This window comes from Calypte anna, chromosome 14 (genome assembly GCF_003957555.1).
Source record: "Calypte anna isolate BGI_N300 chromosome 14, bCalAnn1_v1.p, whole genome shotgun sequence".
Lineage (NCBI taxonomy): Eukaryota > Metazoa > Chordata > Aves > Apodiformes > Trochilidae > Calypte > Calypte anna.
In genome coordinates, this window is record NC_044260.1 from 2,045,375 (window position 1) to 2,072,334 (window position 26,960).

At 52.6% G+C, this 26,960-nt stretch overlaps 2 protein-coding genes across 2 annotated transcripts in view; both read right to left on the reverse strand.

The window, feature by feature from the left end:
* Positions 1–26,311, reverse strand: HS3ST6 (heparan sulfate-glucosamine 3-sulfotransferase 6). The gene is made up of 2 exons (XM_030459872.1): positions 25,944–26,311; positions 1–619 (listed from the first exon to the last, which is right to left on the reverse strand). The coding sequence occupies exons 1-2, from the start codon at positions 26,309–26,311 to the stop codon at positions 1–3; spliced, it is 987 nt and encodes a 328-aa protein (XP_030315732.1).
* Positions 1–26,960, reverse strand: part of SSTR5 (somatostatin receptor 5) — a 591,623-nt gene that overhangs the window by 539,294 nt on the left and 25,369 nt on the right. The gene's annotated exons all lie outside the window — the stretch shown is intronic.

The window sequence follows — 26,960 nt, forward strand, 5'->3', positions numbered from 1 at the left end:
TCAGTCCCACCCAAAATCCTGCCCTGTCATCTGATAAAACTTCATGTTGAAAGGTCTGTAAAACTCCCGTAGGCGCTGGACCACCTGAGCATCGATTTTGGGGTGAGGTCTCCCCTTGGACTTCCCCAGGCAGCGGGGTTTGCTGCTGCCCTCCGGCTTCTTCAGGCAGGGGAAACCCTTGGTCTCATTAAAAAAGAAATGTTTGGCTGTCACCACCCTCTGGAGACCCAGAAAGTCCTGGACACGCCCCATCTCCCCCGCCGGGTCACTGACGAGCCTCTCCCCGCTGACAAAGAGGAATTTGGAGAGGGGGAAATACTGGAGCCAGTTATCCAGGTGCTTGGCGTAGATCCCGATCCTCACCGCGCTCCAACTCGTGTCGATCAGCCCCGTGCTGAGGTTTTTGAAGGCCAGGGCCTGGAAGCTGGGGATGGAAGGGTTTTTGGAGAGTGTCTGGGTGTAGTCTGAGATGGCCCGGGTGACCGGGTTCCTCACCACCACGATCAGCTTGGTGTCCCTGGACATGTTGTAGATGCGCCGCGGTGCCTCCTTGGTGACGAAGTAGCTGGGGGTCTTCTCCATGGTGATCTGGCCCTCCAGGGTCCTTGGCATCAGGCTCCTGGGGACAAAAAGGGACACGAGTCAGGGCTTGAGACATGGTTGCTCTTGACCTGATGCCACCCTGGGGCAAGGAGAGCTCCAAACCCTCCTTGGGGTGTCCCTGGGGGAATGGTGGTGGAGCAGGAGGATGAGGATGGAGCAGGAGGATGAGGATGGAGCTTCCCACTGGGCTGCAGCTCTTGGAAGTGATCTTTTGGGATAGGATGTGATGTTTCAGGGATCCCCATCTCAGGAGAGCTGGGTCCCCAGGCAGGAGGGGACAAGACAGGCCAGGCAGCATCTGTTCTTTATGTAATGGGAAAAGGCTTGAGGTTTCTGGGATTTTTTTTTTCCCCCTGGACGCAGGAAAGAACACTTGATTAAAAGCATTTGTGATGATGCTGGGCTCTGCACAACTCTCTCCCCCAAACAAGAGGAAAAAGGCACTTATGGATTTCCCATCCCCTCTCCCTGCAGGGACCTTCCCCTGCCAGCACAGCCACAACTCTGGGTCCCCTCTCTGGGGACAGCAATGGGGCAGTGACATCCCCTGGGAACCTCCCCAGGAGCTGCAAGCTGGGTGCCAGCATCATCCTGGAGCCCCCTCAGTTCTCCGTGGTCCCACCTCCCACTCAGGACCCACAGCCACGACCCGGGGCTGAGGGCCCCAGTCCCAGAGAGGTGAACCCCAAACCTTCCTCTCCCCTTGGCACCCCCTGAGTGCTCTCAGATGCATCTCCAGGGGCTCCGGGACCTCTCTGGGATATCTCCTCTCTTCCAGTCAGTGAAGGAAATTGCAGATTACAGATGTGCTCCCAGGGCCCCCCCCCCTTAGATTAATTACCTCCTCTCTTGAGGTAGCAAGGGGCAATAACTCACAGCCCTGATAAAAATGCAGAAAGCTGTATTAAACACAGATTAACAGCCAGAGCAGGCAGGTAATGAGAGCAGACTTAAAAAAAAAAATAAAAAATTGAGCCAGGATAACTTCCTAGGGTTAATTGCTTCAGGATTTTGTTGCAGAGGAAAAACTCCTCCCAGCAGCCAGCTGAGAGCCCGCGGTAATGGATGTGCCCGTCGGAGGAGAACCTGGCTGATAAATAAGTCTCCAGCCCCAAAGCATCCCTGGGGATGGGCTCTGCCCACAGCCCATCCCAAACCCCCGGGCAGGGGCTCCAGCAGAGCCCACGGAGCCCACCCGTGCCAGGAGCGGGAAGGGGGGCCCCAAAACCCCCGATAAAGTGTGGGGGATGGGTGCAGCCTGGAGCAGGGCTCGCACGTTCGGTTTTTTCACCAGAAGTGGAGGAGAAATCCTATCCTCACCCCCCCAGTAGCAGGGGGGTGGTGATCTTTGTGATCTTTTAAGGTCTCTTTCTACCGCTGGTTCTCTAAAATGGGAGGGGAAAGCTCCTTAATTGTTAAAAAAACAAAACAAGACCAAAAAACAACCCAAACAACAAACAAGCAAACAAAAAAAACCAACCCACCAAACGCTGTCATAAAAAATATAAAAATAAAAATAATAAAAATAATGAAATAAAATAAAAAACGTAAAAATAAAAATAATAAAAATAATTAAATCAAAATAAAATAAATAAATAGGAGATAAATAAATAGGGAAATAATAAAACAGTAAAAGGGAGTGAAAGGCGAAGGGATTTCTGCAAGAAGGGACATAGCCGAGAGCTTTCTGCATGGCCAAAGTGACCCTTTCGAGGTGATGAGATGGGTGACACGGGGGACAAACCCACCCGGGCCGGGCCAGGGGCACCCGGTGGGTCCCGGGGACTTCCCCCCCTGCAAGGCTGGGTGACAGGCTGCCCGGACCCGGCTGAATGAGGGACAGAACCTTTTTTGTGTAAATGTAAAACAGTTTGGAACCGGGAGAAGGGGAGGGGACACAAGGCTGGGGACAGATTTATCCTCTCCCGACAGACACCCGGTACCACCCGGATCTGCATATGAATCGCCCCAAAAGGTTGATCGGAGCCGGCGGGACAAGGCTGCCTTTGTGGCCACACAGCAGCTATGAAGCTGTTAAACTGGGACCAGTTACAGCAACGTTTCCATACTGGTCCTTTCCTTTCCCTCCGCAGCAGCCAGAACTTCGCTGGGAAGCAGGGAAGCCAGGAGCATCCCCGGGGATGGGATGCCGGGAGGGATGGATCCCACCTGCTCCTGGCTATGCCGAGGACATCCCGGCTGCCGGGGGGGTGACCCCCTCCTCCCATATCCCCCCACATCCCGGGTGGGGGTCTCACCCACATATGGGGGTGGGGGACATGTGTGCCAGCCCTGCTGTCCCCTCAGCTCCTTCTCCATCCCCTCCTTGTTCCTGGAGCATTTGTTAAAACCCCACTGCAAACCTTGGAAGGTTGAACTCACCACCGGGAGCAAATTAGCCCGTGTTCCTTTTCATCCCTAATTACTGCCAGCTCCCCCCCTGCCCCTCGGAGGAGGCAGCGGGTGCCCCCAGCACCCCCCGAGCAGACAGAGCCCCCGGCGCTCCCTCCCTTCGGTTTGATTTGTTTTGTTTTTTTTTTCCACCCATTCAAAAATGTGCAAATGAGGCCAGGGCTTCCCAATCAGGCCTGGCCGGCAGCTAATTGGCTTTAAGCAGGGAAACCTGAATATGCTAATGAGGGCAGTAACGAGCCGGTGATGCTCCTGGAAGGGGAGCCAAGCCCTCAGCTCCACCGGCGGCTGACTCCGAGACACGTCAATTAACAACAAGGAAGATAATTTATTAATGCTCCTTGGCACTCCCCCAGCTCTTTGCTCCTAATTACGGTTTGCTACATGAAACATCCCGGAGGCTGACCGGGTCCTGCTCCCTGGAGCATCCCTGCGTGGCATCCAGCGTCATGAGGGGTGATGGCTTTAAAATGGGAGAGGGGAGATTTAGGTTGAAATTCTTTAATTTGAGGGTGCTGAGCTCCTGGGTGCCCCCAGAAGCTGTGGCTGCCCCATCCCTGGCAGTGTCCAAGGTTGGATGGGGCTTGGAGCACCCTGGGCTGTGGGAGGTGTCCCTGCCCATGGCAGGAGGTGGGAACCGGCTGGCCTTGAATTTTCCTTCCAATCCAAACCATTTTGGGATTCCATGACTCCCAGCAGCAACATTTCACTTTGCAAGAAGCAGAGATGGGCTTCGAAAAAATAAAAAAAACGCCGAACCCCCTGCTTGGGTTGAAAGAGGGGAGAAAGAGATCAAGTAGGTGAATCCCCAGAAACCCTCCCCAAAACGTGGGCTGGCATGTGCCCTGCCTTGGGGAGATTTGGGGGTGCTGGGCTGGGGCTGGGTGCGGGCAGAGCCCTCTCCATCCCTCCGGAATACAGGCAGGGCAGCAATTAGAAATCCTCTTCTTCCCCCGTGTCCCTTTGATTCCCGAGTCCCGGGGGCACGGGGACAGCCTGTGGCAGGTGTCTTGCCTGTGACCCGGGTCAATCGAGGGCTCTGATCTCCAAATGACCCTTCCCCGGCAGTGAATATGTCCCCGCGCCCAAACAGCTTGCAGATGAAGGAGCAACAGACTGGAGATGATTTATTCAGGAATTAAAGGTTCAGTACCCCCTTTAAAGGCTGCTCCTCGGCACTGTCAGCCTTCATTGCACACAATTAAAGGCTTTAGCTGCCCCAGCCCGCCACGGCCCTTCCTCCATCCCTCCCTCCCTCCCTTCCAAGGGAATGAAATCCAACAAAACCAACCCACCCCCCCTCTCCCCGCCAGCCCCCACCCAGCCCCGCGCTGGTCCCCACAGCCTGTGGGTGGGGGGCACCGCAAAGCACGGGGAAACTCAGCTCACGAGTGGCACTGAGCTCCAGGGAAGCTGCTGCAGCTCCGTTCTCTACCAGGGACCAACTCGGCTCTGGGGATGCAGGATCTTGGGTTTTGTCCCCGCTGGCAGGAGGGGATGCTCAGGGGCCGGTGGTGGCCACGGTAGCCTCGGTGCCACCTTGCAAAGCCCCTTCCTGCAGCTGGGGCTTGGCGAGCTGCTCCAGGGGTGCTGGAAAGTTCGTGTCTCCTCTTAATTCTGCATCCCCACAGCATCCCCAGTGACCCCCACGCCAGCTCAGCACCTCCAGGTTCCGAGCAGGTCCGGTGCCGGTGCCGTGTCTGCTCCCACCACCACCCCCCAAACCCAGCCCTCGAGAAAGAGGGGAGATAAAATTGTTACCGTCCGGATAATTTATTTTCTTTTTTTCCCTCTTCTAGAATGTGAGAGCTGATGGGGCGGGTTTGGAAGGGGGGGGTCGGGGGTGGGAGCATCGCTGGCGGGCGGCAGCAGCGGGAATTCAATGAAAAACTTCCTTCCTTTTAGGAAAGAAAAGGAAGAAACCTGCCGGCAGCAGCGCCTGCTGATAATCTCTTTCCAAAGCAGTAAATTTTCCCGCAGCTACCCCAGCAAGTAATCCTGCAGATTATTGCACCTTTCAACAACATCAGCCTTTGAAATCCACTCTGCCCTCGCCAGGCAGCTGGGGGTTTATGACCTGACTCGGTGTCCGAGCAGGAGGAAACACAAATTACACTTTTCTGCAAGGCCCCGCTGACAAATTTTCCACCCCTGGGAGATGGGATCCTTGGGAGCTCCGATAAAGAAGAAAAAATTATTCTTAAAGCTGCGTGGGGCTGCGTGGCCACAGGGTGGGGAGGGAAAGGGCCCCCCCCCCGGCTCGGGTACAACGCGGTTAATGCATCCTTAGGTGTTTCTAAAGGTCAGAGGTTTTTTACAGACCAGTTGGCCCCAGTCTGAGAGCTCCAGGCAGTTCAGATGGAAAATGTGTTGGTTAAAAAAAAAAAAAAAAGGAAAAAAAGAAAAAAAAAGAAAAAAAAAAAAAAAACCGAAAAAAGAAGAAAAGAAAAATAAAGGAAAAAAAAATCTCAGGTCTTCCATTTTCGGTTGCAAATAGAAATATACATTTAGTTTTCACTAAATTATTAATAATTTATATATAGTATATTAAATATATGCTATATTTTATTATATGTAATATAATTATTATGGTAATATATTTATTTTTATATAAATATACTTTATATTATAGCTAAATATATAATTATATATTTTATATATTATATATTATCTATGAATATACTGTATATACATATATTTATTATTAATAATTATTATTTTATTATTAAATTTATTATCTATAACAATTCTAATTATTATATATCGTTCTCTATCATTTTGGCACTGCCTGCAGGACCTCGGCTTCCTCCACACTCACATCTGAGCCAAAATCCACCAATATTCCCAGAGCAGCCCTCCCCCCCCCGTGCATCCGTGGGGTGTCACATCCTCGGGGGGGACGCACACACACAGTGGCCACTGCGCCGTGCCAGCCCCAGCCACCAGCTCGCAGCTAATGAGCTCAGGCTAATCAGGCTAATTAGGCAGGACCTGCGCTGCCCTCCAGGGGGATGGGGCTCCCCGGGATGGGTGTCCCCCCCCCATGGGGTGCAGGTTGGGGCATCCCCAGCAGCGCTGGGCTGGGTGGGTCCCGATCCCATCCCTGCCGCAGGTGCGGGAGCAGCGGGAGGGAGGAAGAGGAGGAGGAGGAGGAGGAATCCGCACATGTCTGCCGATTGACAGCTGCTCTGATTTGATCAGCAGATGCTGAGGAGGCAAGTCCCCAGAGCCAGGAATGATTTCAGCCCTGTTTGTGTTTATTTGATCTCAGGATGGGGCTGGCCCCACCCAGCCCCTCGCAGGGCCGTGGGGAAGGGGGTGCTGGGCTCTCCAGATGGCAGCTCCGAGGATGTCCCCTTCCAGGGAGGAAAAAGCCCTTTGGGAGCTCTTCTCCATGCACACCCCCTGCACAACCAGCCCACCCAGCAGGAAGGGGCAGAGGGTGGGACCCCCAGCAGGTTTGGGGAGGAGAAGAGATCCCCCCAACCTCACAACTTTTAGCATGATTCAGTTAAATATTTGAAGTATTTGAAGTATTTAAATTAAAGTATTTAATTAAAGTATTAATTAATATTAATAAATTAATTAAAATACTTAATTAAAGTATTTAATTTAAAGTATTTAAAGTGAGTAAATATTAAAGTTTTTTTTCTTTTTCTTCTTTTTCTTTTTTTTTTCTTTACCATTTCCTCCCTCTTAAATGGCCAAAAATGGGAAATTTGCTCTTTCTGCATCTCTGCATTCTGAAATGAGGAACCCCAGGTCCTCCTCCAGCTGGTAAATCAAGCAGCAAAACTTCCCCCAGTCCTTCTTTCAAACAAAGAAAAACTCAACGTGAGCAACTTTCAAGTAATCCTCCTGCCCACAGCACCTTTCAGTCCCAGTTTTGGATTGTTCTGCTTGGAAATGACGACTTAGAAGCCAAAGATGCTCCAAGCAAGGCAAGAGCCCAACCTTGCCATCACAGTAACCCCTCTCCCACCCCCATCTGCCCACTCCACGCATGGCAACTCCACCACCAGCATTCCAGGGAGGTTTCTGCAACCCTTTCCCAGCCTGGCTCTCCCCTGCTCAACCAGCCCTGAGTCCTTCTCAAAGCTTCAGCTTCAAACCAACCACCTTCTGAAATGCATCCCAAAACTGTCTCGTTTCTACCTAAGCAAACATAAATCAGTCCTCACCCAGCAACCAGAGCCAGGGCTGAGGTCTGTGTTGAAGCCACAGAAATCCATCAGCCCTCTTCCCAGTGACAGTTTTAAGCTCTCTTGGCCAGGTCCGCAAAGGTTTTGGGGAACATAAAGCTTGCTGAAAGCTCTGCTGAAAGCGCACCTCACCCCCCTCAGGAACAGAACCTCCTTCAAAGAGTGCTCAGCCCTGCTCCATCCCAGCCTGACCAGAGCATCCATCCTACCCCAGTGCCCCACAGCATCCAAACCCCTTCCCAGCAGCTGCCACTGCCACCAGGCAGGAGGACAGGAGCCAGCAGCTCCCATCCTGCCCTCACTCCATGGTGCTGGGCTGCTCCGAGCACACACCAGCTCCAACCAACCGCCCAAAGTGATGCAGGAGCTGTAGGGTTTGGCCCTACAAGGAAAGGAAAAGCCCCATATTGGTGCAATTACCTGAGGGCAGGGTTGAGGAGCTGGCAAGCTGAGTGGCATCACCTGCAGTGTCAGCTCTTGGCCATGGCTTGGGGACCCTCTCTGCTTGGGGCTGCTGGGGGCCAGGAGCAGATGTCCCAGAGCTGCTGGAGGATCTTGGCTGCTCCCATCTCCCCGGGGCTGCTCTGCTGCCTCTGACAGCTTGGATGGGTGAGGGATGGAGGGGCTGCTGCCCACCTGGCCCTGGCATCTGCCTGATGGCCTGGAACAGGCAGCACTGGGTTACCCTTGGCTTCACCCCTCCAAAAGTGGTGGTTACCCCCCAACCCCTGGAGAGAGAGCTGCCTGCAGGGAAGCAGAGATGGAGCCAGGCTGCCCAGCCCTCTTTCTCCTCCCCCTGGCCACCTTCCAGGTGCCAGCCATGCACCTGAGAGGAGAAAGGTTTCATCCTGCAGAGCTGAGATGGTGCCCAGCAGCCCTGAACAGGAGCAGAATGGGTTGAACAGGTTGCCCAGGCTGCCCCATCCCTGGCAGTGTCTCAGCCCAGGTTGGATGGGGCTTGGAGCACCCTGGGCTGTGGGAGATGCCCCTGACCTAATCTTTAAGGTCCCTCCACCCAAATTGTGCTGGGATTCTCTGATTGGAAACCCATCCCCTTGTCCCACCCTTCCCATCCATCCAGCCCCCTGTGTCCCTTCAGTTCCTGCACCACTTTGCACCCTTCCCTCCTGCATTTGGGGCTCAACGAGGGCAATTCCAACTTCAGACCCCGTTGGAATGGTCACCATCACTGCACCCAGCCAGTTCTCCCCCTGGAGCAGCTCCTGGAGCTCCCCAAGACACAAGTTTGGGTGCTACAGCTCAGGGTGCTCCTGGCTGGAGGAGCAGCTCCACCTTCCCCAGATCCTTCAGCAACACAGCCCAGAAATCTGGATTGCTTGGGGTTGTTTTCAGGGCCCAGTGCTGTCAGGCTGCTCTTGTGGGATGGAAAATGCATCCAGTTTTCCAGAGAAACAAAAAAAGATTCCCCATCTGCCTCAAATTTGTAACTCAGCCTGGGGGGAGATGGGAAACAAATTTAGCTCTTTTTTTCTTTCTTTTTTTTTTTTTTTTTTCCTTTTCACTATCAGAAAAAGCCCCATTTCCTGGCAAAGCACAGAGCTGAGCTTTGCCCTGGAGCCACCACCATCCCACAGCCCAAGTGGCTCCGTGCCATCCCATCCCTTGGCAAGGGGCAGGGAGGGACATCCTGCAGCATCTCACGGGAGATTTTCCAATTTAAACTGGGAGAGGGGAGATGGAGATGGGATCTTAGGAAGAAAATCCTTTGGGGTGTGGGTGCTGAGCCCCAGAAGCTGTGGCTGCCCCATCCCTGGCAGTGCTGAAGCTTGGATGGGGCTTGGAGCACCCTGGGTTGTGGGAGGTGTCCCTGACCATGGCACTGGATGGGCTTGAATATTCCAGCTCTGGAACATCTGGGATTCTCTGATTTAGGCAGAAGAAGGGAAAGGAAGGGTGGGAGTGGGAAAGGAAAGTCCTTGAGAGAGAACACCCCACTCTGGAGCACCCCCCAGATGGTTCTTCTCCCCAGCAACCTGCTCAGCCCCTTCTCCTCCTCCAGCAAGAACAAATAAATCTTTGCTCCAGAGATAAGGGAGAAGCCCCAGGAACCCAGTTAAGCCCAAGCTGCAAGGCTGGGAGATGCTGGGATGGTGCTGGGTGCCCAGCAGGGCAGCAGCCCCCCCCCTTTTCCTCCCTCTCCACCTTTGGATGCTCAGATGGTCCCCAGGCAAAGGAAATCCCCCACGGAGGAGGCAGCGTGGGGTGGATTACGCACTTTGCTGCTGAGAACAAAAAAAAAAAAGAAAAAAAAAAAGAAAAAAGAATCAAAGCTGCAGCTCCAGCTTCAGAGAAAAGGCTGTGGAGACATCAGGAAGGCTCTGGGAATACAGGGGTTTCTCCAGCTGGAGCAGTTGGCATCTCCATGGCCAAGGATGGAAGTGGGGTGCAGGATCCCAGCATCCCAGCAGTTTGGGACTTCAGCCTGGTGCTGGGGTTCCCCCTCTCTCCCTCCCCCCCTCTCTCCCTCCTGCAGGGACAACTCACTGGAAAAGCATTGGGTTGTGGCAGGAGGAGCTGCTTGTGGGAAGGGATGGGATCTGGGTTATTTTAGCCTGTTTTCCTAAGGAAATGTGGCTTAAGCAATCCCAGGGACTGTCTGCCCCCCTTCCCCTGGCCACCTCCGAGCCCCCCACCCCATTCCAGACGGATCTGCTGGAGGACAAGGATCAAAAATAGGAAGTTTGCACATTGCCAGGATCAGGCTGCAGCCAAGGCAATTCCAGCACAGCCCCAAACCCCCCAACCCCATCCCATCCACACTGGTCCCATCAGGACTTGGTTTCCTTGGGCTTCAGGTTCTCCAGGCCCTGCCAGCACCAGGGTGTTTGGGTTGCCAAGAAAGGAGAAGGAAGTTGCTTTGCAACCAGAATTCCTTTGCAGGAGTTGGGAAGATTCCATAATCTTTCCCATTCAGGGTAGCAGCACCCCAGGCAGGTGTCCCTGGCCACCAAGAAATCCCTTCCTGGAGCCTCTGCCCACCTTCTGAGCTTTGGTTGCCAACAGCAAGCCAGGCCAGATGTCCCCAGGGTCTGGGACAGCCACTGCTGCCTTGTCCCCAAATTACATTTTCATAAGGAAATAAGCAGTGAGCACCCAGCAGGCCCCAGCCCCACAAAGAAAGGACCCTTGGGTTGGGCTAAGCTGCCTCTGCAGGAAGCTGGAGCAGAAAAAGGACATTTCTGCAAAGGCCCAGGCTCAGAGCTATGGAAAAAGAGCAGAAAGGGATTTTGTTGGCTCCCAAGTTATGATGTGTCACCATATATGTTGGGGACAACCCTGAAGCCCTCAGAAGGCAGCAGAGGTTGAAGCTTGGAGCTGGCAGAAGCTGAGATCTGCTTTTGGGATTGCTGCTGAAGGGGGATAAATCCTGCACTTGCCTTTCCCACAGACACAGCAAGGATAACACACAATAATAAACTGGTTTGACTTGCACTGGTTCCAGTCACCAGGATTCCTGCCCTTCCAGCAAGCAGGAGCTTGGATTTTCACCCCTACATCTGAAAATTGGGCAGTGAAGCATCCCAGGAGGAGCTGCCCCAAAGCTCTGCCACCATCCTGTCACCTCCCTGCCTCACAGCCAGGAATTATTCCAGTTGGAAAAGACCTTGGAAAAGGTCCCTGAGTCCAAGCATGGGGTTCCAGCAGGGAACTCCCACCCCCACCCCACCAGTATGGGACATTTGCATTGGGGTCTGTGCTGTAGGGATGCTCGGGGGCTCTCAACCCAGATGGGGTCCCCCCTTCCCCTCCTCATTTTTACAAAGACCAAAACCCCCCTGGTGTGGGGAGGGGATTTTGGTCTGGCCCCAGGCAGGAGCCAGCAGCAGCTCCCAGCCCCTCATCCCTGGGGATTCATTTAGGGCCAGAAGCAGAGAGAAACCCTACAGCAGCCACCCCTCTGCCCAGGGCTCTCTCACAACGGGGCTGAGCCCATCCTGAGGCTTCCTGGGTGGATTCTCTGGTGTCTAATAAGAGGGCTGTTGCTGCAGGTGTTGATCACACCCCAATCCCCTGGGACATCTCCCTGGGACAGCAGCAGGATTGTCCCATCTGCAGCTCCCCTGGGAGTCAGAGCTGGGTGCACATGGGGAGGATCCTGGCCAAGGGAGGGGGGAAAGATGAAGGGAAGCAAATGTCAGCAGCCCCAGGGAGCCTGGAGGCACCCATGGGACAAAGCCCTCAGCAAGGGGACCCCTGGGGCACCTGGAGGGGCTCAGCACAAGGAGCAGGGGTCAGGGGGGGTGCACCAGGTCCTTAGCATAGAGAAAAAGGAATGGAGGGGGAGGGGAGGAAAAGAGGAAAAAAGGAAGGAGAAAAAGGAAGAAGGAGAAAAAAGAAGGAAAAAAGGAAGAAAAAAGGAAGGAAAAAGGAAGGAAAGGAAGGAAAGAGGAAGGAAAGAGGAAGGAAAGAGGAAGGAAAAGAGGAAGAAAGAGGAAGGAAAGAGGAAGGAAAGAGGAAGGAAAAAGGAAGGAGAAAGGAAGGAGAAAAAAGGAAGGAGAAAAGGAAGGAGAAAAGGAAGGAGAAAAGGAAGGAGAAAAGGAAGGAGAAAAGGAAGGAGAAAAGGAAGGAGAAAGGAAGGAGAAAAGGAAAGAGGAGAAAAGGAAGGAAAAAGAAGAGAAAGGAAGGAGAAAAGGAAGAGAAAGGAAGGAGAAAGGAAGGAGAAAAGGAAGGAAAAAGGAGGAAAAGGAAGGAAAAAAGGAAGGAAAAAAGGAAGGAGAAAAAAGGAAGGAGAAAAAGGAAGGAGAAAAAAGGAAGGAGAAAAAGGAAGGAGAAAGAGAAGGAAAAAGAAGGAAAAAGGAAGGAGAAAAGGAAGGAAGAAAAGGAAGGAGGAAAAGGGAAGGAGAAAAGGAAGGAGAAAAGGAAGGAAAAGGAAGGAAAAAAGGAAAGAGAAAAGGAAGGAGAAAGGAAGGAGAAAAGGAAGAGAAAAGAAGGAGAAAGGAAGGAAAAAGGAAGGAAAAAGGAAGGAGAAAAGGGAAGGAGAAAAGAAGGAGAAAAGGAAGGAAAAGGAAGGATGGATGGCCAAAACAAGGTATCTCAGACACCAGTGGCTGTTTCCACTTCAGAGAGAAGCAGCACAGGCTGGGTCTGTCCTGGGTCTGGGGGATGCAAGGGACCTGTAAAAAAAAATCCTGGCAGCCCAGAGTGAATTCCTCTTGGGATGAAACTTCCATTTTGCAGGGCAAAACTGAGCCCTGAAAAGTCACCTTGGGGTAAATTGGTTTCTCCCTGCGTGGCAGGAGCTTTAAAAAGAAACCCACAAACCCCAAAACTTCTTTAGGCATTTTTGGAAGAGTTTTTTCCTGAGTTATTGTGAAAATTTAGATCAGAAAACGCGTTGAGCAAAAATATTCAATTCCCCACAGCCTGGAAAGCCTCATCAAAAATCCATTTGAAGTATTACTCTCAAATCCCTCATGGCAACAGGATATTTTAAAGGTCAGTTCAACTTATTATTCACTCAAGATTTGCTTTCAGGTCCCTGCATATTTCAAACAGATTTTCCCCCATCTCTAGCCCAAATGTGTTACAAAAAAGCCCTTCCCCCTCTTTTGTTTTATCTAAAAAAGAAAAAAAAAAAGTTGTCAAGAGAAAAAGCTACTAATCAGAAACAGCTTCTGAAGTCTTAAACCTGCTGCAGTTTGGACTTGTTACCAAAAAACCTTGATGCTGCCTCCAGATCCCTAAATCCTTTGACTTTTAAAGTGCTGAATGGAGCTGTGCTTGCAAAAGAATTAGCAAAAAGTTGGTTTATTTGCAGTTCAGTTTCCTTGAACCAGGGTCTAAGCACAGGTGGTTTGGGTTTTTTTTCTCTCTTCCACTGTTCAAGGAAAGAAAGCAACTTCCAGAAGTGCAAGCTGCATTATTTTTGTAGTTATTTCCTACTTAATGCAAGAGGAATCAGCCGCCAAATCAGCAGCCCAGAGGTCCTCAGGATCCATCCCTGCCACCCAACAACCCAAACACAGTTTTTTCCTGCTGGAGTTGAGAGAAAACCCAACAATATCCATTTTACAACACCCACAGAGAAACTCAGCAGCCAGCTCTGAGCTTCTCAAGTGGCAAAAAGATCAACTTTTCCCCCAAAAACCCCAAATGGGACGTGGGGTTCAGGGTGAGCTCGGTTTCTCTGCTGAGTTCCAGGGTTTGGGAGGACCAGAGGAGAACCAGGGCAAACCAAACCTTCCTCTGCCCATGTTCATGGCTGGGTCAGCACATCCTCACCCCACCAACCTCCATGGAGCACCCCCAGCTGCTACAGGGTTGCTCAGACCCTACAACATCTCCAAGGCTGGGACAGCTTCCAAAAGCCCACCTCCCAGGGATGGCAGGCTCATCCTAACAACTCCTTGGCTGCTCCAGTCCGGATTTACAGCCCAAGATAATCATTCCTCAGGTTGAGAGGAGATCCCAAACAACCCGGAGAGCTCTGCCCCAAGCCAAGAGCAGAGCAGCCAAGACAGGAGGCAAATTGAGCGGAGAGGAAAGGTTGCAAGCGCCCCATAATCCTGCTCCAGAGAGCAAAAGAGGTTAGAAATGAGAGAGCAGTTGTATTTCCAGCCATCTGGCCCACATTTCCCCCTCCAGTCACTCAGGACACGTGTTGCTTTTTATCCCCCCCAGAGCCAGCTCTCTGGGAACACGTGGACCCTCTGCTCACTGCTCGTGTTCAGCACAAAGCAGAAGCTCCAAGTTCAGCCCAGGGAAGGTTCTTACCAAGTGAAGGTGCCCATTGCAGCTGCTCCACCAAGAGATTTCCTCCTGCTCGTGCCTAAAACATTGGGCTTTGCCCAGAACAAGCCAAGGCAGCTCCAGCAGACTGAGAGGGTGGTTTTGGCTGGGAAAAAAAAATGCTGCAAGGTAGCATCACTCCACCAAAGGCAACAGCAATGATTCCAGGGTCTAGAAGGGGAGATCTCCTCCAGCTGGGAAGGTGAGGAGGACCCAGGGTCCATGGAGAGGATGAGGAAGACCACAGCATCCATGTGCCAAAGGAAGGAAACCAACTCCATGATGCTCTTCAACCCACCCTGCTACTCACTGGCTCTGCTGCACCCCACCAACACACCCCAAAAATGTGACACCCCCCCCTAGAACATCTCTGAGCAGCCACTCTTTCATTTCCCCACCCATGATTTAACCCCTCCACCAAGCAGAACACGGGAGCAGGGGAAGCAGGACTGCAAATGATGGAGAGGAGGAGGAAATCTGCATCCCTCCCACCACCCCAAGCACAGCATCCCCAGGGGCCTCTCTGCTCTTCAGAGGGGGAGAATGAGGAGGTCCAAGTCTCCCAGAATGGGAGCCCAAGGACAACCAATGCTGTCAGGCAAGTGGTGAACACAGGAAGAGACCTACAGGTCCTGGAGGCTGTTTTGGTCAGGAGGCTGAGGTCAGCTTGAGCTTCCACCAAAACTCCAGCCCTGGCTCTTCTGCCACCTGGAGATGTCTGCTCTCCCACACCACCACTCCCATCCCCCACCACAGCACATCCTCACCTTCACATCACCCTGGGTTTTTCCCTTCCTCTTCCCCAGGGCTTCTCCCAGACCATCCTCCAAGCAGGAGCAGTCTCCTGGAGTCCAGAGCAGGGCAAGGAGTGAATTACCTTTAATTACACACTGTCCAGGAGCTTAAATATCAGGCCAAGCATTACCAGATGTGCAGGGATCTCCATCAAAGCTTGGAGGGCTGTTTGGATATTTAAGCTGTTGGTATCTGGGGTGTGAGGGTCAGAGCCTGGGGTTTCCATGCAGATGTTACAAATCTCTTCGACTCTCACTGTCACCTTTTAATAAAGCCATAAATCATCAGGAGCTTCTCAGGTGACCACAGGATCCCCCGTGAGGGTTTCTGAGACAGCTCATCTGGACTCTTCCCCTCTTGCTGCCAGGACTTGCTGAGAGCAAACTGCAGGGTCCTGTGTGCCCCAGAAATCATCTCCTGGCATCTGTGCTTCAGATGCACTGGGGTAAGATAAGTCACTGATATGGGAAGATGAGACAAAAAAATTAAAAAAAATTTAAAAAAAAAAGATTGGATGGATCTGTTGCTAATGTGAGCCTGGCTGCTGCTGCTCCCAGCCCCTTAATTGCAGCAGAAAGAGAGGGTGGAAATTCACTGCAGGCAAAGGAATTAATTAACAGGAGAATAAAGGAGCATCAGTCTGTAGAGGCCTGGCATCAATTCTGAGGCTGGTTTTGAAGTGGCAGTGGTTTTACTGGTTCCTTTACGTTGTTCTGCCACGTCCTGCGTGGGGACTCAGGAAACTGAGGTGCAGCCTGCCCAGGGACAAGGTTCCTCAGCCAGCACAGGACCTCCTGGGGACACCCAGTCACCACCTCCATGTCCCTCCACCTTCTGCTTCCAGGCTCTCCATAGAATCACAGAACTGGCTGGGTTGGAAGGGACCTCAGAGATCATCAAGTCCAACCCTTGATCCACTCCCCCCGTGGTTCCCAGCCCATGGCACTCAGTGCCACATCCAGGCTCTTTGGAAAGATCTCCAGACACGGAGAATCCACTCCTTCCCTGGGCAGGCCCATTCCAATGCCTGAGCACCCTCTCCAGAAAGAAATTCTTTCTCATCTCCAACCTAAACCTCCCCTGGCACAACTTGAGACCCTGCCCTCTTGTCTTGCTGAGAGTTGCCTGGGAAAGAGCCCAACCCCCCCCTGGCTCCAACCTCCTTTCAGGGAGTTGCAGAGGGGGTGATGAGGTCTCCCCTGAGCCTCCTCTTCTCCAGCCTCAACACCCCCAGCTCCCTCAGCCCTTCCTCACAGCAATTCTGCTGGATCCCTTCACAGCCTCCTTGCTCTTCTCTGGACCTGCTCCAGCACCTCAATCTCCTTCCTGAGCTGAGGGGCCCAGAAACTGGACACAGGACTCAACTGTGGCCTCCCCAGGGCTGAGCACAGGGGCAGAATCCCTTCCCTGGACCTGCTGGCCACGCTGTTTCCTGAGCCAGCCCAGGATGCCATTGGCCTTCTTGGCCACCTGGGCACACTGCTGGCTCCTGTTCAGCTTCCCTGGCAATCCAGACTCCCAGGTCCCTTTCTGTCTGGCTGCTCTTCCTCCCAAGCCCTGGAGGAAGGACGATTTTCCTTAAACTGGGTCTTTCAGGGCCTCACACCACCCTGCACTGATGGTGTAGGATGCTTTCTTCTGCTCCACAGGGACCTTCAGAGCCAGGGTGGAGTCACCAGGCAGCCCAAGCACATCTGGGGCTTTCAAACCCAGATGTTCTGAGCCATTGCTGCAAGAACCAAGTCCCACCAGAGGACAGTGCCACCTTGGCAAGGTCTGGGTGATCATGGCAGGGGTTGTCCCTGGTGGTTTCCTAGATAGCAGAGACCTGGGGGAGAGTGGGGACACCCTTGAGCATGTCCTGGAAGAAAGTGAAGGATGTGGAGAAGCACCCAGAGAGCTAAAATCAGCAGGAGTGCCCATCAGGGCAGGGCTGACACCAGGACAGGGCTCTCCAAAAAACCCATCACCCACCCCTCAGCCCCAGGGGGCTGCAGGACACCTTCAGAAACTTCTCCAAATGAAGTTTCCATGATAATCATAGAGCTCAGTGTCACCTCAGTGTCACCTTGGGGAGCCTCGGGAGCTGGTTCTGTGTCTTCCCACTGGCACCAGGTCCTGGCCCGGGGGGGGGGTCTGGGGGAGCAGAGTGGGGTGGGTGGGGTGAGGGAACAGGAGGGGAGAGGCAGGAGGGGGCTTTGAGGCTCCATCAGCACCCACAGGGGAAAAAAAAAAAATAAAAAAGCTACAATTTGGGAAAAAAAAAAAGAAAAATTAAAATAAATGACATTTAAAAATGGAGAGAGGAAGCAGAGAGGCAACAAAATTAAACGACACACTAATAAAAATACAAAACAAAAACCTATAAATAAATAAAACCTAAAAAACTACAAATTAACTTTTTTTTTTTAATAAAATCAAATCCATCTGCTGCAGGAGCATGGAGGTGGCAGAGACCCTTTGGGCTGCCACTCCATGGGCTCCATGCCAGCCCTCAGGAGCAGGGACTGAGGGTGCTGGGAGCAGCTGGAGGGATCTGTCACTTGTCCTGTCCCTTCCCATCAATCACCCGCGAGTTGGGGTTTATTATTATTATTATTATTATTATTATTATTATTTATTATATTGTCATCACCCTCATCATTTTGCACCACCCGGTGCAGCCGCCCATTCCCTGGCTGAGCAAAGGGGTGGGAGGAGGGGGGCAAATTCCTCCTTGGCTGAGGGGCAAAGTTCTCAATCAAGAGCCGAGGGCTCTGCCAGGCTGCTGAGCAAGGTCACCTCTCCCTCCCCCTCTCCCGATCAGCGGGGGGGAGGTGACAAACGAGAGCTGGGTGACAAGCGACGGTATCGATGTCGCCCTCTCCTCCCTTCTGTGTTAAAATGCGCGGGGCTGGGACAGGGGGGAAAAGGAGGTTCCTCAGCTTTAGTCTCAGGCTAAAGGGACAAGGGGGGTTTCCTTGACAACACCTTGGTTGGGCAAAAATCTTCCCAGGAGGAGCCCCCCAAAGTGCTGCTGCTCCCCTCGGCACCAAACTCCGGCCCGGTGCTTTCGTAGCCCGAGAAATGAAAATTCTCTGCATCTGCTTACAGGCAGCTCCTCTCGGGCCATTTCACCCCCTATTCCAGTCCTGAAGGGTCCCAGCACCCTGCCTGCTCCAGGCCAGGCTGCTCCATGTCAGCAGAACAGGGATGGATGCGATGGATGCTCCGGAGCATCCCATCTGGGCACTGCTGGCAGAGTCACCCCTGCCCCCTGCAAACCGCGGGATGGGACATTCCCAAACCCTTGGATGAGGATGGATCTGCAGGTCCTAACCTAGCGAGCCGGGCTGGCTGGTTGCCACCCCAGTGTCCTGAGTGACAGCAATGTTCTCCATTTGCATTTCAAACGACTCCTCAGATCAAGAGCGGGGACTCACTTAAGAGATGCATGAATAATTTGGAAGACATTTGGGTTGCTGTGATCTGCGAGCTGTCTCTGCTCCGCCCTGAGAGGGGGAAGGAGGAGAAACCAAACGAGATGCTCTGAAGTTCCCACCCAGGACAATTCCCACGGCAGGTGAGGGTGTAAAACCGGAGCAGCCACAAGGACACCGTGTCCTGAGCTCCAGCACATCAGGACCTCGGACCCCACCGAGGAGAAAACCCCAATGACAGGGCCCTAATGAGATCCCCCCAGCAGGGACACACAAAGTCCAATCCATCACTGCCCCGTGTCCCTCAGCACCACATTTCCACGGCTTTGAAACCCCTCCAGGGATGGGGACTCCAGCCCTGAAGCCTGGGCCAGGGTCTGACAAGCCTTTTGGGGAATAAATTGTTCCTCGTATGCCATCTAAACCTCCCCAGGCACAACTTGAGGCCGTTTCCTCTTCTTGCTGGTGCTTCTCACCAGATCCTCTCTCAAGGAAAGATTCATCCTAAACCATCACCCCGGTGGTGCCCACACCAGACCAGACCTGACCAGCTTTTCTCCAGCCCTCAGCTCCCAGCTGCACGTCAGGCTTTCAAAAACCCACAGAAAAAAAAACCCACCCAGCCCCTCTCCTTCCTTCTGCTCCTCACTTGATAAATCTCCAAATAAACGCCCCAGGAAAATGTGGTGGGAGGAGCAGCGGGAGATCAGAGAACTCCAGCACCCCCTTGGTAGGTGGGCTGATGATTTATAGCTCTCTGGAGTGGGGCAAGGAGGGCACAGCAGTTGGGGACAGCAGGCAGTGCTCCTTGGGGACCAGGAGCATCTTATCCCTCACTGCCTGCTCCTCACGGGAAGGCTGAACCAGGGGAGCAGGAGTCCAACCCCCGAGATGCTCCATAGAGGAAGCTGAACATGAGCCAGCAGTGTGCCCAGGTGGCCAAGAAGGCCAATGGCATCCTGGGCTGGCTCAGGAACAGCGTGGCCAGCAGGTCCAGGGAAGGGATTCTGCCCCTGTGCTCAGCCCTGGGGAGGCCACAGCTTGAGTCCTGTGTCCAGTTCTGGGCCCCTCAGCAAGTCCCTCAGGAAGGAGATTGAGGTGCTGGAGCAGGTCCAGAGAAGAGCAAGGAGGCTGTGAAGGGATCCAGCAGAATTGCTGTGAGGAAGGGCTGAGGGAGCTGGGGGTGTTGAGGCTGGAGAAGAGGAGGCTCAGGGGAGACCTCATCACTCTCTCCAACTCCCTGAAAGGAGGTTGGAGCCAGGGGGGGGTTGGGCTCTTTTCCCAGGCAACTCTCAGCAAGACAAGAGGGCAGGGTCTCAAGTTGTGCCAGGGGAGGTTTAGGTTGGAGATGAGAAAGAATTTCTTTCTGGAGAGGGTGCTCAGGCATTGGAATGGGCTGCCCAGGGAAGGAGTGGATTCTCCGTGTCTGGAGATCTTTCCAAAGAGCCTGGATGTGGCACTGAGTGCCATGGGCTGGGAACCACGGGGGGAGTGGATCAAGGGTTGGACTTGATGATCTCTGAGGTCCCTTCCAACCCAGCCCATTCTATGATTCTATGATTCAACCCCCAAGATGCTCCCACACAGGAGATCAGTGAGGGGGCACCTGGCTGGGGGGGAAGGGGTCCGGACCATTCCAGCCTGCCCAAGCCCCTCCGGGCATCCCAAGAGCTGGATGCAGGGAAGGTTCCACCAGGCTGAGGTCTCATCCTGCTCCTGGAGCCCCGTCCATCACCTCTTGCCCCGGGAGCTGCAGGAGACAGGAGCATCCCGCTGCCGGCTCCCCGGGCTGCCGGCTTTCCAGAGCCCTTTGAAAAGCCATTTAGAGCTAAGTCCTGGTATTAAACCTGGCCTTTCATTAGGCAGGTTTGCAATCCCTGCCCCAGCCTGTTTCAGCAAAAAGAAAAAAAAAAAAAAAAAAAAAGTTTTTTAAAAGGTCAGGAAGAAGCTTTTAAGCATATTTGCCAATTAACTCCAGTAACCCCCTCCCCGAGTCGGGGCAAGCTGCCCGCTTCCGTCTCAGGGGCTGGTAATTACTGTTTTATAAATAAGCTTTGAACTCTCTAAAGTAATAGTCTCTCCTTGCACAAAAGCACCCTCTAAATCCACTGGCCTTTTCCACCTTCCGTCACTGTCTGGATCTAAAAATAATCCAGGGGAGGGGGAAAACCCAGAACACTTTCAAGAAGAAACTCAGAATCTCTCTCTCCCTCCGTGGTGACAATTTCCCCAGCCCCTCGATCACCCAGCTAACAGGAACCCCGGAGCCTTCACTGCTGGCTGGGAATTCCTCGGGATATCTGACAACTTTTCGGAAGTTCTCTGGAGTCACACCAAGGTGATAAAAAAAAAACAAACCCCAAACCCTCCCTTGTTCGCCTGTTTAAATTTCTAGCCCCTCAGGCTACAGAAGAATAACCAGGGGAGCACAAGGAAAAGGCCATGAATGAAGAAGCATTTTCCCAAGGTATCGATCCACCTACTATTGATTTTTTAATTTTTTTTTTAACCAACCCCACGATGTCGACGTGCCCGGGTTTTCCACATTTATTTAAGCAGCCTGAGCAGGCTTGAAATCCTTTAGAAACTCAGGTTACCCCTGCACACCCCACTGCACAGCCTCTTTATAAACCCACCATTTATTTAAAAGAGGCAGAGAAAGCATTCCTCAGCCCGGGAAGATCTCGACCCGTTCCACTCCACAAGTCACAGCTTTCATCCGAAAAAAAATCCCAGCCGACACCCAGGAGCAGCTTCAACCCCTCCATCCAACCCCAGCACCACACGGAGCAGCCCGGCTGGGTTCTGCCAGCCCCACAAACCCGTTTGGATCAGCACCAAGCACTTCCCAAGCTCGGGATGGGGAACCTGGCAGCAAAGGGATCACATCAGGGTGGGCACCGTGGGCAGGAGGGCCAAGTCTTGCTCCTCACCCCTGCGAGAGCTGCCTGGGAGCCCTTTAAAGAGTTGCAAATGTGAATTCCTCATCGGGGCAGTAAAAGGTTTTTTTTTTAAAGCCCACCTGAAAGCAGTTTGCAGATACAGATTGCTTCCTAAATCCAGGTGCTGTCCTGTGTGAGGAGCAGGAAAACATGGGACACAGCATCCCGGGCAGACCTGTCCTGCTGCCACCCCCGGGCACTGCGTTTAAACCCAGTCCCGAGTGTAAAACTGAGGTTAAAACTCTTGGTGAAACAGGGACACGGAGCCCCTCTACACGGGGACACATTATTTCTGTCTAGCAGCAAATCCCAAGTGTTCTGCATTAAGGAAAAGCATCACAGGATCTTCAGAGTAACAAAATCCCAGCTTTTTTTTCTCAGGTTTCCTGACTTTTTTTTTTTTTTTCTTGGCTCTTTAGCATTTCTTTTCCAATCACGGGGTTGAGGACGAGGGAATTGGATACAGAAAAGCCCTTAGTGTTGTAATGGAAGTTAAAAAGGAAGAGATCAGAAAGTAATAAACCCAAGAAGCTGCAGGGCTGAGTTTCTGCAAATGCACCAAGGAAAACAAGGAAAACACTCAGCTGAAACGCGAGTGCATCCGGAGAGCAGATTACTTGGTGTCAGTGAATCGAGATAAAGCCCCGGAGCAGCTCTCAGGGCATCGCCATCTGATTCCTGGCAAGAGCTTTTTGTCTCCTCTTCCCACCTAGGTATTTTTTTTTTAAATGTGCCTGTGAAAAGCTGGCCCTGGAAGGGGATCTGAGCTGGGTGCCAAAGCCAGAGGAGCTGCAAACCTCGGGTTTGATTCAACAGCTTGTGCTATAGGGTGTCTTGATCTGTCTGTACAATCACAACACACACACACACACACAAAAAAAAAAAGCAAAAGAGCCCCTCAAGGCATCTACTTAGCTCTACTTTTCAGCTGCCAATAACATTCCCAGCAAAAGTCAAAAGAGCAGCGCTGGAGCCCCGTCCTTTCCCTGCATCTCAAAGGCTGCGAGGTTCCGAGATAACAAAGTCTGGCTCAAGAAATCCTGGATGCCTTTCAAGAACATGATTAGCTGCCGTGAATGGACTGGAAGGAGGGGTAAAAAAATAAAAAAAATCCAAAAACCCAAGGCACACTGCAGAAAGCAGCTCCCTGCTAACCAGCCCTCTCCCCTGGGCACACACATGCTCCAGGCCCTGCTTAATGCATGCAGAGGGGAATATAGAAAAAGTTCCCCTCTCCAAAAAGCAAACCCGCACGTGCTGCACTTGATCAAAAGGGGAAATGACAAGAAAAAGTAAAATTCAACCTTTTAGAGAGTCAGAGTTTTGGGGAGGGCCCTGCAGTGCCAGAGGATGCTCAGGGAGGGGCAATGCCTGCTCCGGCCTGGCCACTCACCAGGAACTGGTGGCTAAGTGTGGCTGTCCTTCCCACTGCTGTTTTCACTACTTCTGCCCCAAACTGAAAAAAAAATACAGAATTCTTTACACTCCCAGTGAAATCCAGAGCCTGCCACCTGCCAAGGGGCAGTTGTGAAGAGCTCAGCCCCAAAGGCTGCTTTGTGGGGGCTTGGCTCAGGCCCATCCAGGGTCTTTGGGAGCCTGGACCTTCACCCATCCCCATCCAATGCTTCCTTGGGACACTGGAAAACAGGAGGAAGAGAAGATGGAAAAGAGGGACTGGGATCACAGATCACACAGAAATACAAGGCAGGGCAAAAGGGTCACAGCGAGCTGGGGTCACAGCAAAGTTTTAGAGGCTGGAGATGAGGAAATTGCTCTCTGTGTAAGCTGCACCAGGCTGGATCCCTCTGGGAACTGAAATGGGAATGATCCCATGCAGAAAGGTCTCAGTTATAGCCCCAAAAATGTTGCCAGCAGAGCAGCACCCAGCAGAGAGCCTGCTGGAGCACGGAGCCCTCTGTAGCACAAGCACCACGGGAAATGCAGACACCCCGAGCATCCCAAATGCCCCCTGTCACCCCAACTCTGCTCCTCTGACACTGGGAAGTCCCCAGGCTGACAGGGAGGGGTGACACCCTGGCACCCAGGCTCAGATTTCCCAGGCAGGATCTGGCCCCGTGCCGAGCATCTCTTCAACTTTCTGCACTGAAAAATCCCCACCAAACTCCTCAGATTCGGTTACATTTCCCCTGATTCCTTCCCCTCCAAAAAGCAGACAGACAGACAGACAGCAAGGTGCCCAGGCTCCCAGACAGGACACAGAGTCCCCAAGCCACTGCCTGAGGAGCAGACACACCAAAATCCCTTCTTTTTTATTTAGGTTTACTTCAAGCAGCACTGGGTGCCAAAAAAAAAAAAAAAAAAAAAAAAAAAAAATTAAAATATTGCTTTGCTTTAGGATAAAGTGTGACCTCATGCTCGGCTTATCCATTAGGTAATTCCTGCTGCAGCCCAGAAAAGGTGTTTAAGCTTTTTATAATTAGCTAAATCTATTGTAACTCGAGGAATTTCACGAGCCATTTGCTGCTTACACAAAACATTATTTTTTTCACCAGAAAAACAATTTTTTTTACACTTTTGGGCTATTTCAAAGTTAAATAAAAACTGCACTGGTAAGAACAAAGAGTTTCAGCCAGTAACTTACATTATAACATAAACTATTTAGCAGCTACCTCTGCCATGGGACTGAGCTACCAGAATGAACAGAGCCTGACTCCAGGGCCATATTTTTAAGGGAATATATTATTCTTTTTTCCCTTTTCACATTGATTCAAGACAAGCAACGACCTACAGGTGCCTCTGGGCTAAATATCTTGGCACGATCAGCACTTGGTGTAATTTGGGTTTCCTAACAAGTTCAAATATCTTAAAAAATGTTTACACCACTTTGAGATATTCATTGGAAAAAGCTGAACTTCTGTCCAACTTCTATTTTCTTCCACTGCAAACACTCCCCAGCTTTAACCAGTTAGCTCTGTCTGGCTTTCCCGGGAAAAAAAAAAAAAAAAAAAAAATCCCTCAGTATAACAAGGTCTTGCGAGAAGACACAACAAGAGAGGCAAAGAGAAGAGGAAACGTAGGAAAAGAGCTGCTTGTGTGATTGAAAACACACTTGCTCGACGCAGAGTTAAACCCAAACATCTTCGGGTTGGGTTATTTTTTTAATTTATTTTTTTTTTCCCCTAACTAGAAAGGAAGCAACTTCTTCCCCTCTCCCCTTCCCCACTTCGCAGCTGACCCTGCCGAAAACATTCCCTGCTCCCTTTCTCCGAATTTACCGTCACCATCTGCAGAATCATCTTAAAACCTCTGGCTGGGCTCAGCCCAGGCGCCCTGCGAGCATTTAGGGCGCTCCCAGCTCCCGACACCGCGATCCCAAGCTGAGATTTATTTATTTCTCCTCCTCTCGCTGTGGTCCAGCCCGAGAAGGTCTCGCCGGGCGGTAGAGAGCGATATGAAAGCGTTCGATCTTCCTTATTTTAATTACGTGCTCTCAGCTCCCAGTCTGCCACGTGAGATCCATCTTGGGATCCTCCCCCCACCCCCCCAAAAAAAAAAGATGTTTTATCATTATTATCGTTTCTAGAGCAGCCGAGAAGCGAGCTGATAAATCAGGACGATGTTAATACAGTCATAAAAATAAGCGCTACTCACGGCGTTTGAAGGTGTGTTAGGGCAGTAACTTCACAGCCCAGATGTGGTGTTAAGGAGCGGAAACTACGCGGGTAAAATTACCACCAAAGTTTTACATTTCCCATTAAGCACATGGATTTTTCACAGCTGATTATTCGGGCGGGGAGCGCTCAAACTGCAACATCCCCACCCTAAGAAAAAAAAAACAACAAACCAACCCAACAAAACCCCAAACAAATAAACCAAAAAACCCCAACAAAACACCAAGGAAACATTAAGAGCAATGTAAGAAACAAGATTATCCCCGCGGGGCTTGGGGAGACGGGGATGGAGAGGGAGGAAGGACAGGGCGAGCTACTCCTTTTATTATTTTCAGATGTTTTTCCCGAGATCACCGCAGAGCTTTTACAAACCTACACGTTCGGATTCCCTTCCAAATAACGGAGCAGATTTTTTCTCCGCCTTCAAGGGACTCAGCAGCGCTCGGGCTCCTCTTGGCCCCGACCGCGCCGGAGTTGGCCAAGAGACGGGACTTTAATAGACACCACATGCACAGTAGCTGCTCTTCCGAGTGCTTTATCGCCTGAAGAGTTCAAACCCATTGAAAAGCTCGAAACTAAACAATTCCCTTGGATCCAGACGGCTCTGCCCTTTGACACCAACCTGCCGAGGGATCCCGGCGATGCTGCTTCACCCTGCCCGGCTGCCCTGCTTCAACCCGGGGCCAGAATCAACCCCCAACCCCTGCCCCTAAGCAGAGGTCCTCCCTGGCTTTTGTTTTTGTAAGGCACTCGAATAAAATCATTCCTAAAGGGAGCCGGTGGGGGAAACGTGGGGAGGGGATGTGGGGGAAAAAGTCTGAGAATAAACCGTTAAAGGTTGAAAAGCGCAAAGTTTGGGGAATTCAAAAAGCAAATTGCTGCTTCCAGATGGGCTGAGGGATGGGGATGTGGGGAGAAGGAGGGACGCGGCGACAAGGAGGGACAGGCTCTGACACTGCCACCCTCTCAGGAACCCGCAGAGAATCTCCCTTCGCATCACAACCTAGGACTTGCATCCCTCCCCCCCCTTTCCTTCTCTTATCTCAACTCCCCGAACCCCCTTTCTCGTCCCGGATCTGCCGCTCTCGGACCAGCCTGTTGCAGCACAAGCCCCTCACGGCACAGGAGGCAATTAACCGCGCTTAATTACCTATTCCCCCCTCTCTCCCCCCCTTTCCCCGCCGTTACCTGTACCAGCGCAGCCCTTTCTCGTAGCACCTGTCGAAGAAGTGGGGTTCGGCCCCCACCGCCCGTACCCCGGGGTGCGCCCGCAGAAACTCCAGCAGCGCCCGTGTCCCGCCTTTCTTCACGCCCACGATGATGGCCTGGGGGAACCTCCGGCTGCCACCACCGCCCCCCGCCGCCCCCGGCCCCGCCGCTCCCGGCCCCGAGCCCTCGGGGAGCGCGGCGGGCGGTGTGAGCAGCAGGGTGGGAGGCAGGGGCTCGCAGGGCCCCGGCAGGCAGTAGAAGAAGTAGGTGAAGAAAAGGATCATGGTGAGGAGCAACGAGGCGCGGCGGCCCCCGACGGGTCCCAGCAGTCGCCCGCTACATCCCATCGGGGGCCGCTCCCGGCCCCGCCGGGCAGCGCATCCCGCCCCGCCGCCCCGGAGCCCCCCGAGCCCCGCACACCCGCCCCGACCCCTCCCCGCACACCCGGCCCTCCCCTCCCGCACCGCCCCCACGCCCACCCGCGGGGTGGGGGCGGCGACGCCCCGAGGGGGGAGGAGAGGAGGGCGGAGGGAGCGCGGCACACGCGTGGGGTACTACCGGGACCCTCCCCTCCTCCAGCTCGGGGGAGCCGGGCACTCCCCAACCCTCGTGGGTGCCCCCCCGCCGCGAATGGAAATGCTCCCGCCCCGCCGAGCAGGCGGAAAAGAAAAGGGAAAAAAAAAAAAAAAAAAAAAAAAAAAAAAAAAAAAAAAAAAGGGTGAAAAAAAAGCATTTTCCCATTGGATTTTCCTTTTCCTACTTTTTTTAGAAGATAATTTCAGCGGATGTTTTCGGCTGCCAGCATCCCGCAAAGGGCGATGATGCGGGGGGTGCTGCGGCTCTGCAGCCCTGCGGAAGCCCGGGCAGGGAAGCGGCGAGAGCGGGGATAGCCCCCCCGCCGGGCAATTAGTGGAGGTAGCGCTAATTAGGCACCGCGAGCCCCTGCTGCAGGCGTGGAAACACCAACCCCGTGTGCGTGAGGGCTGGGAAAGGCAC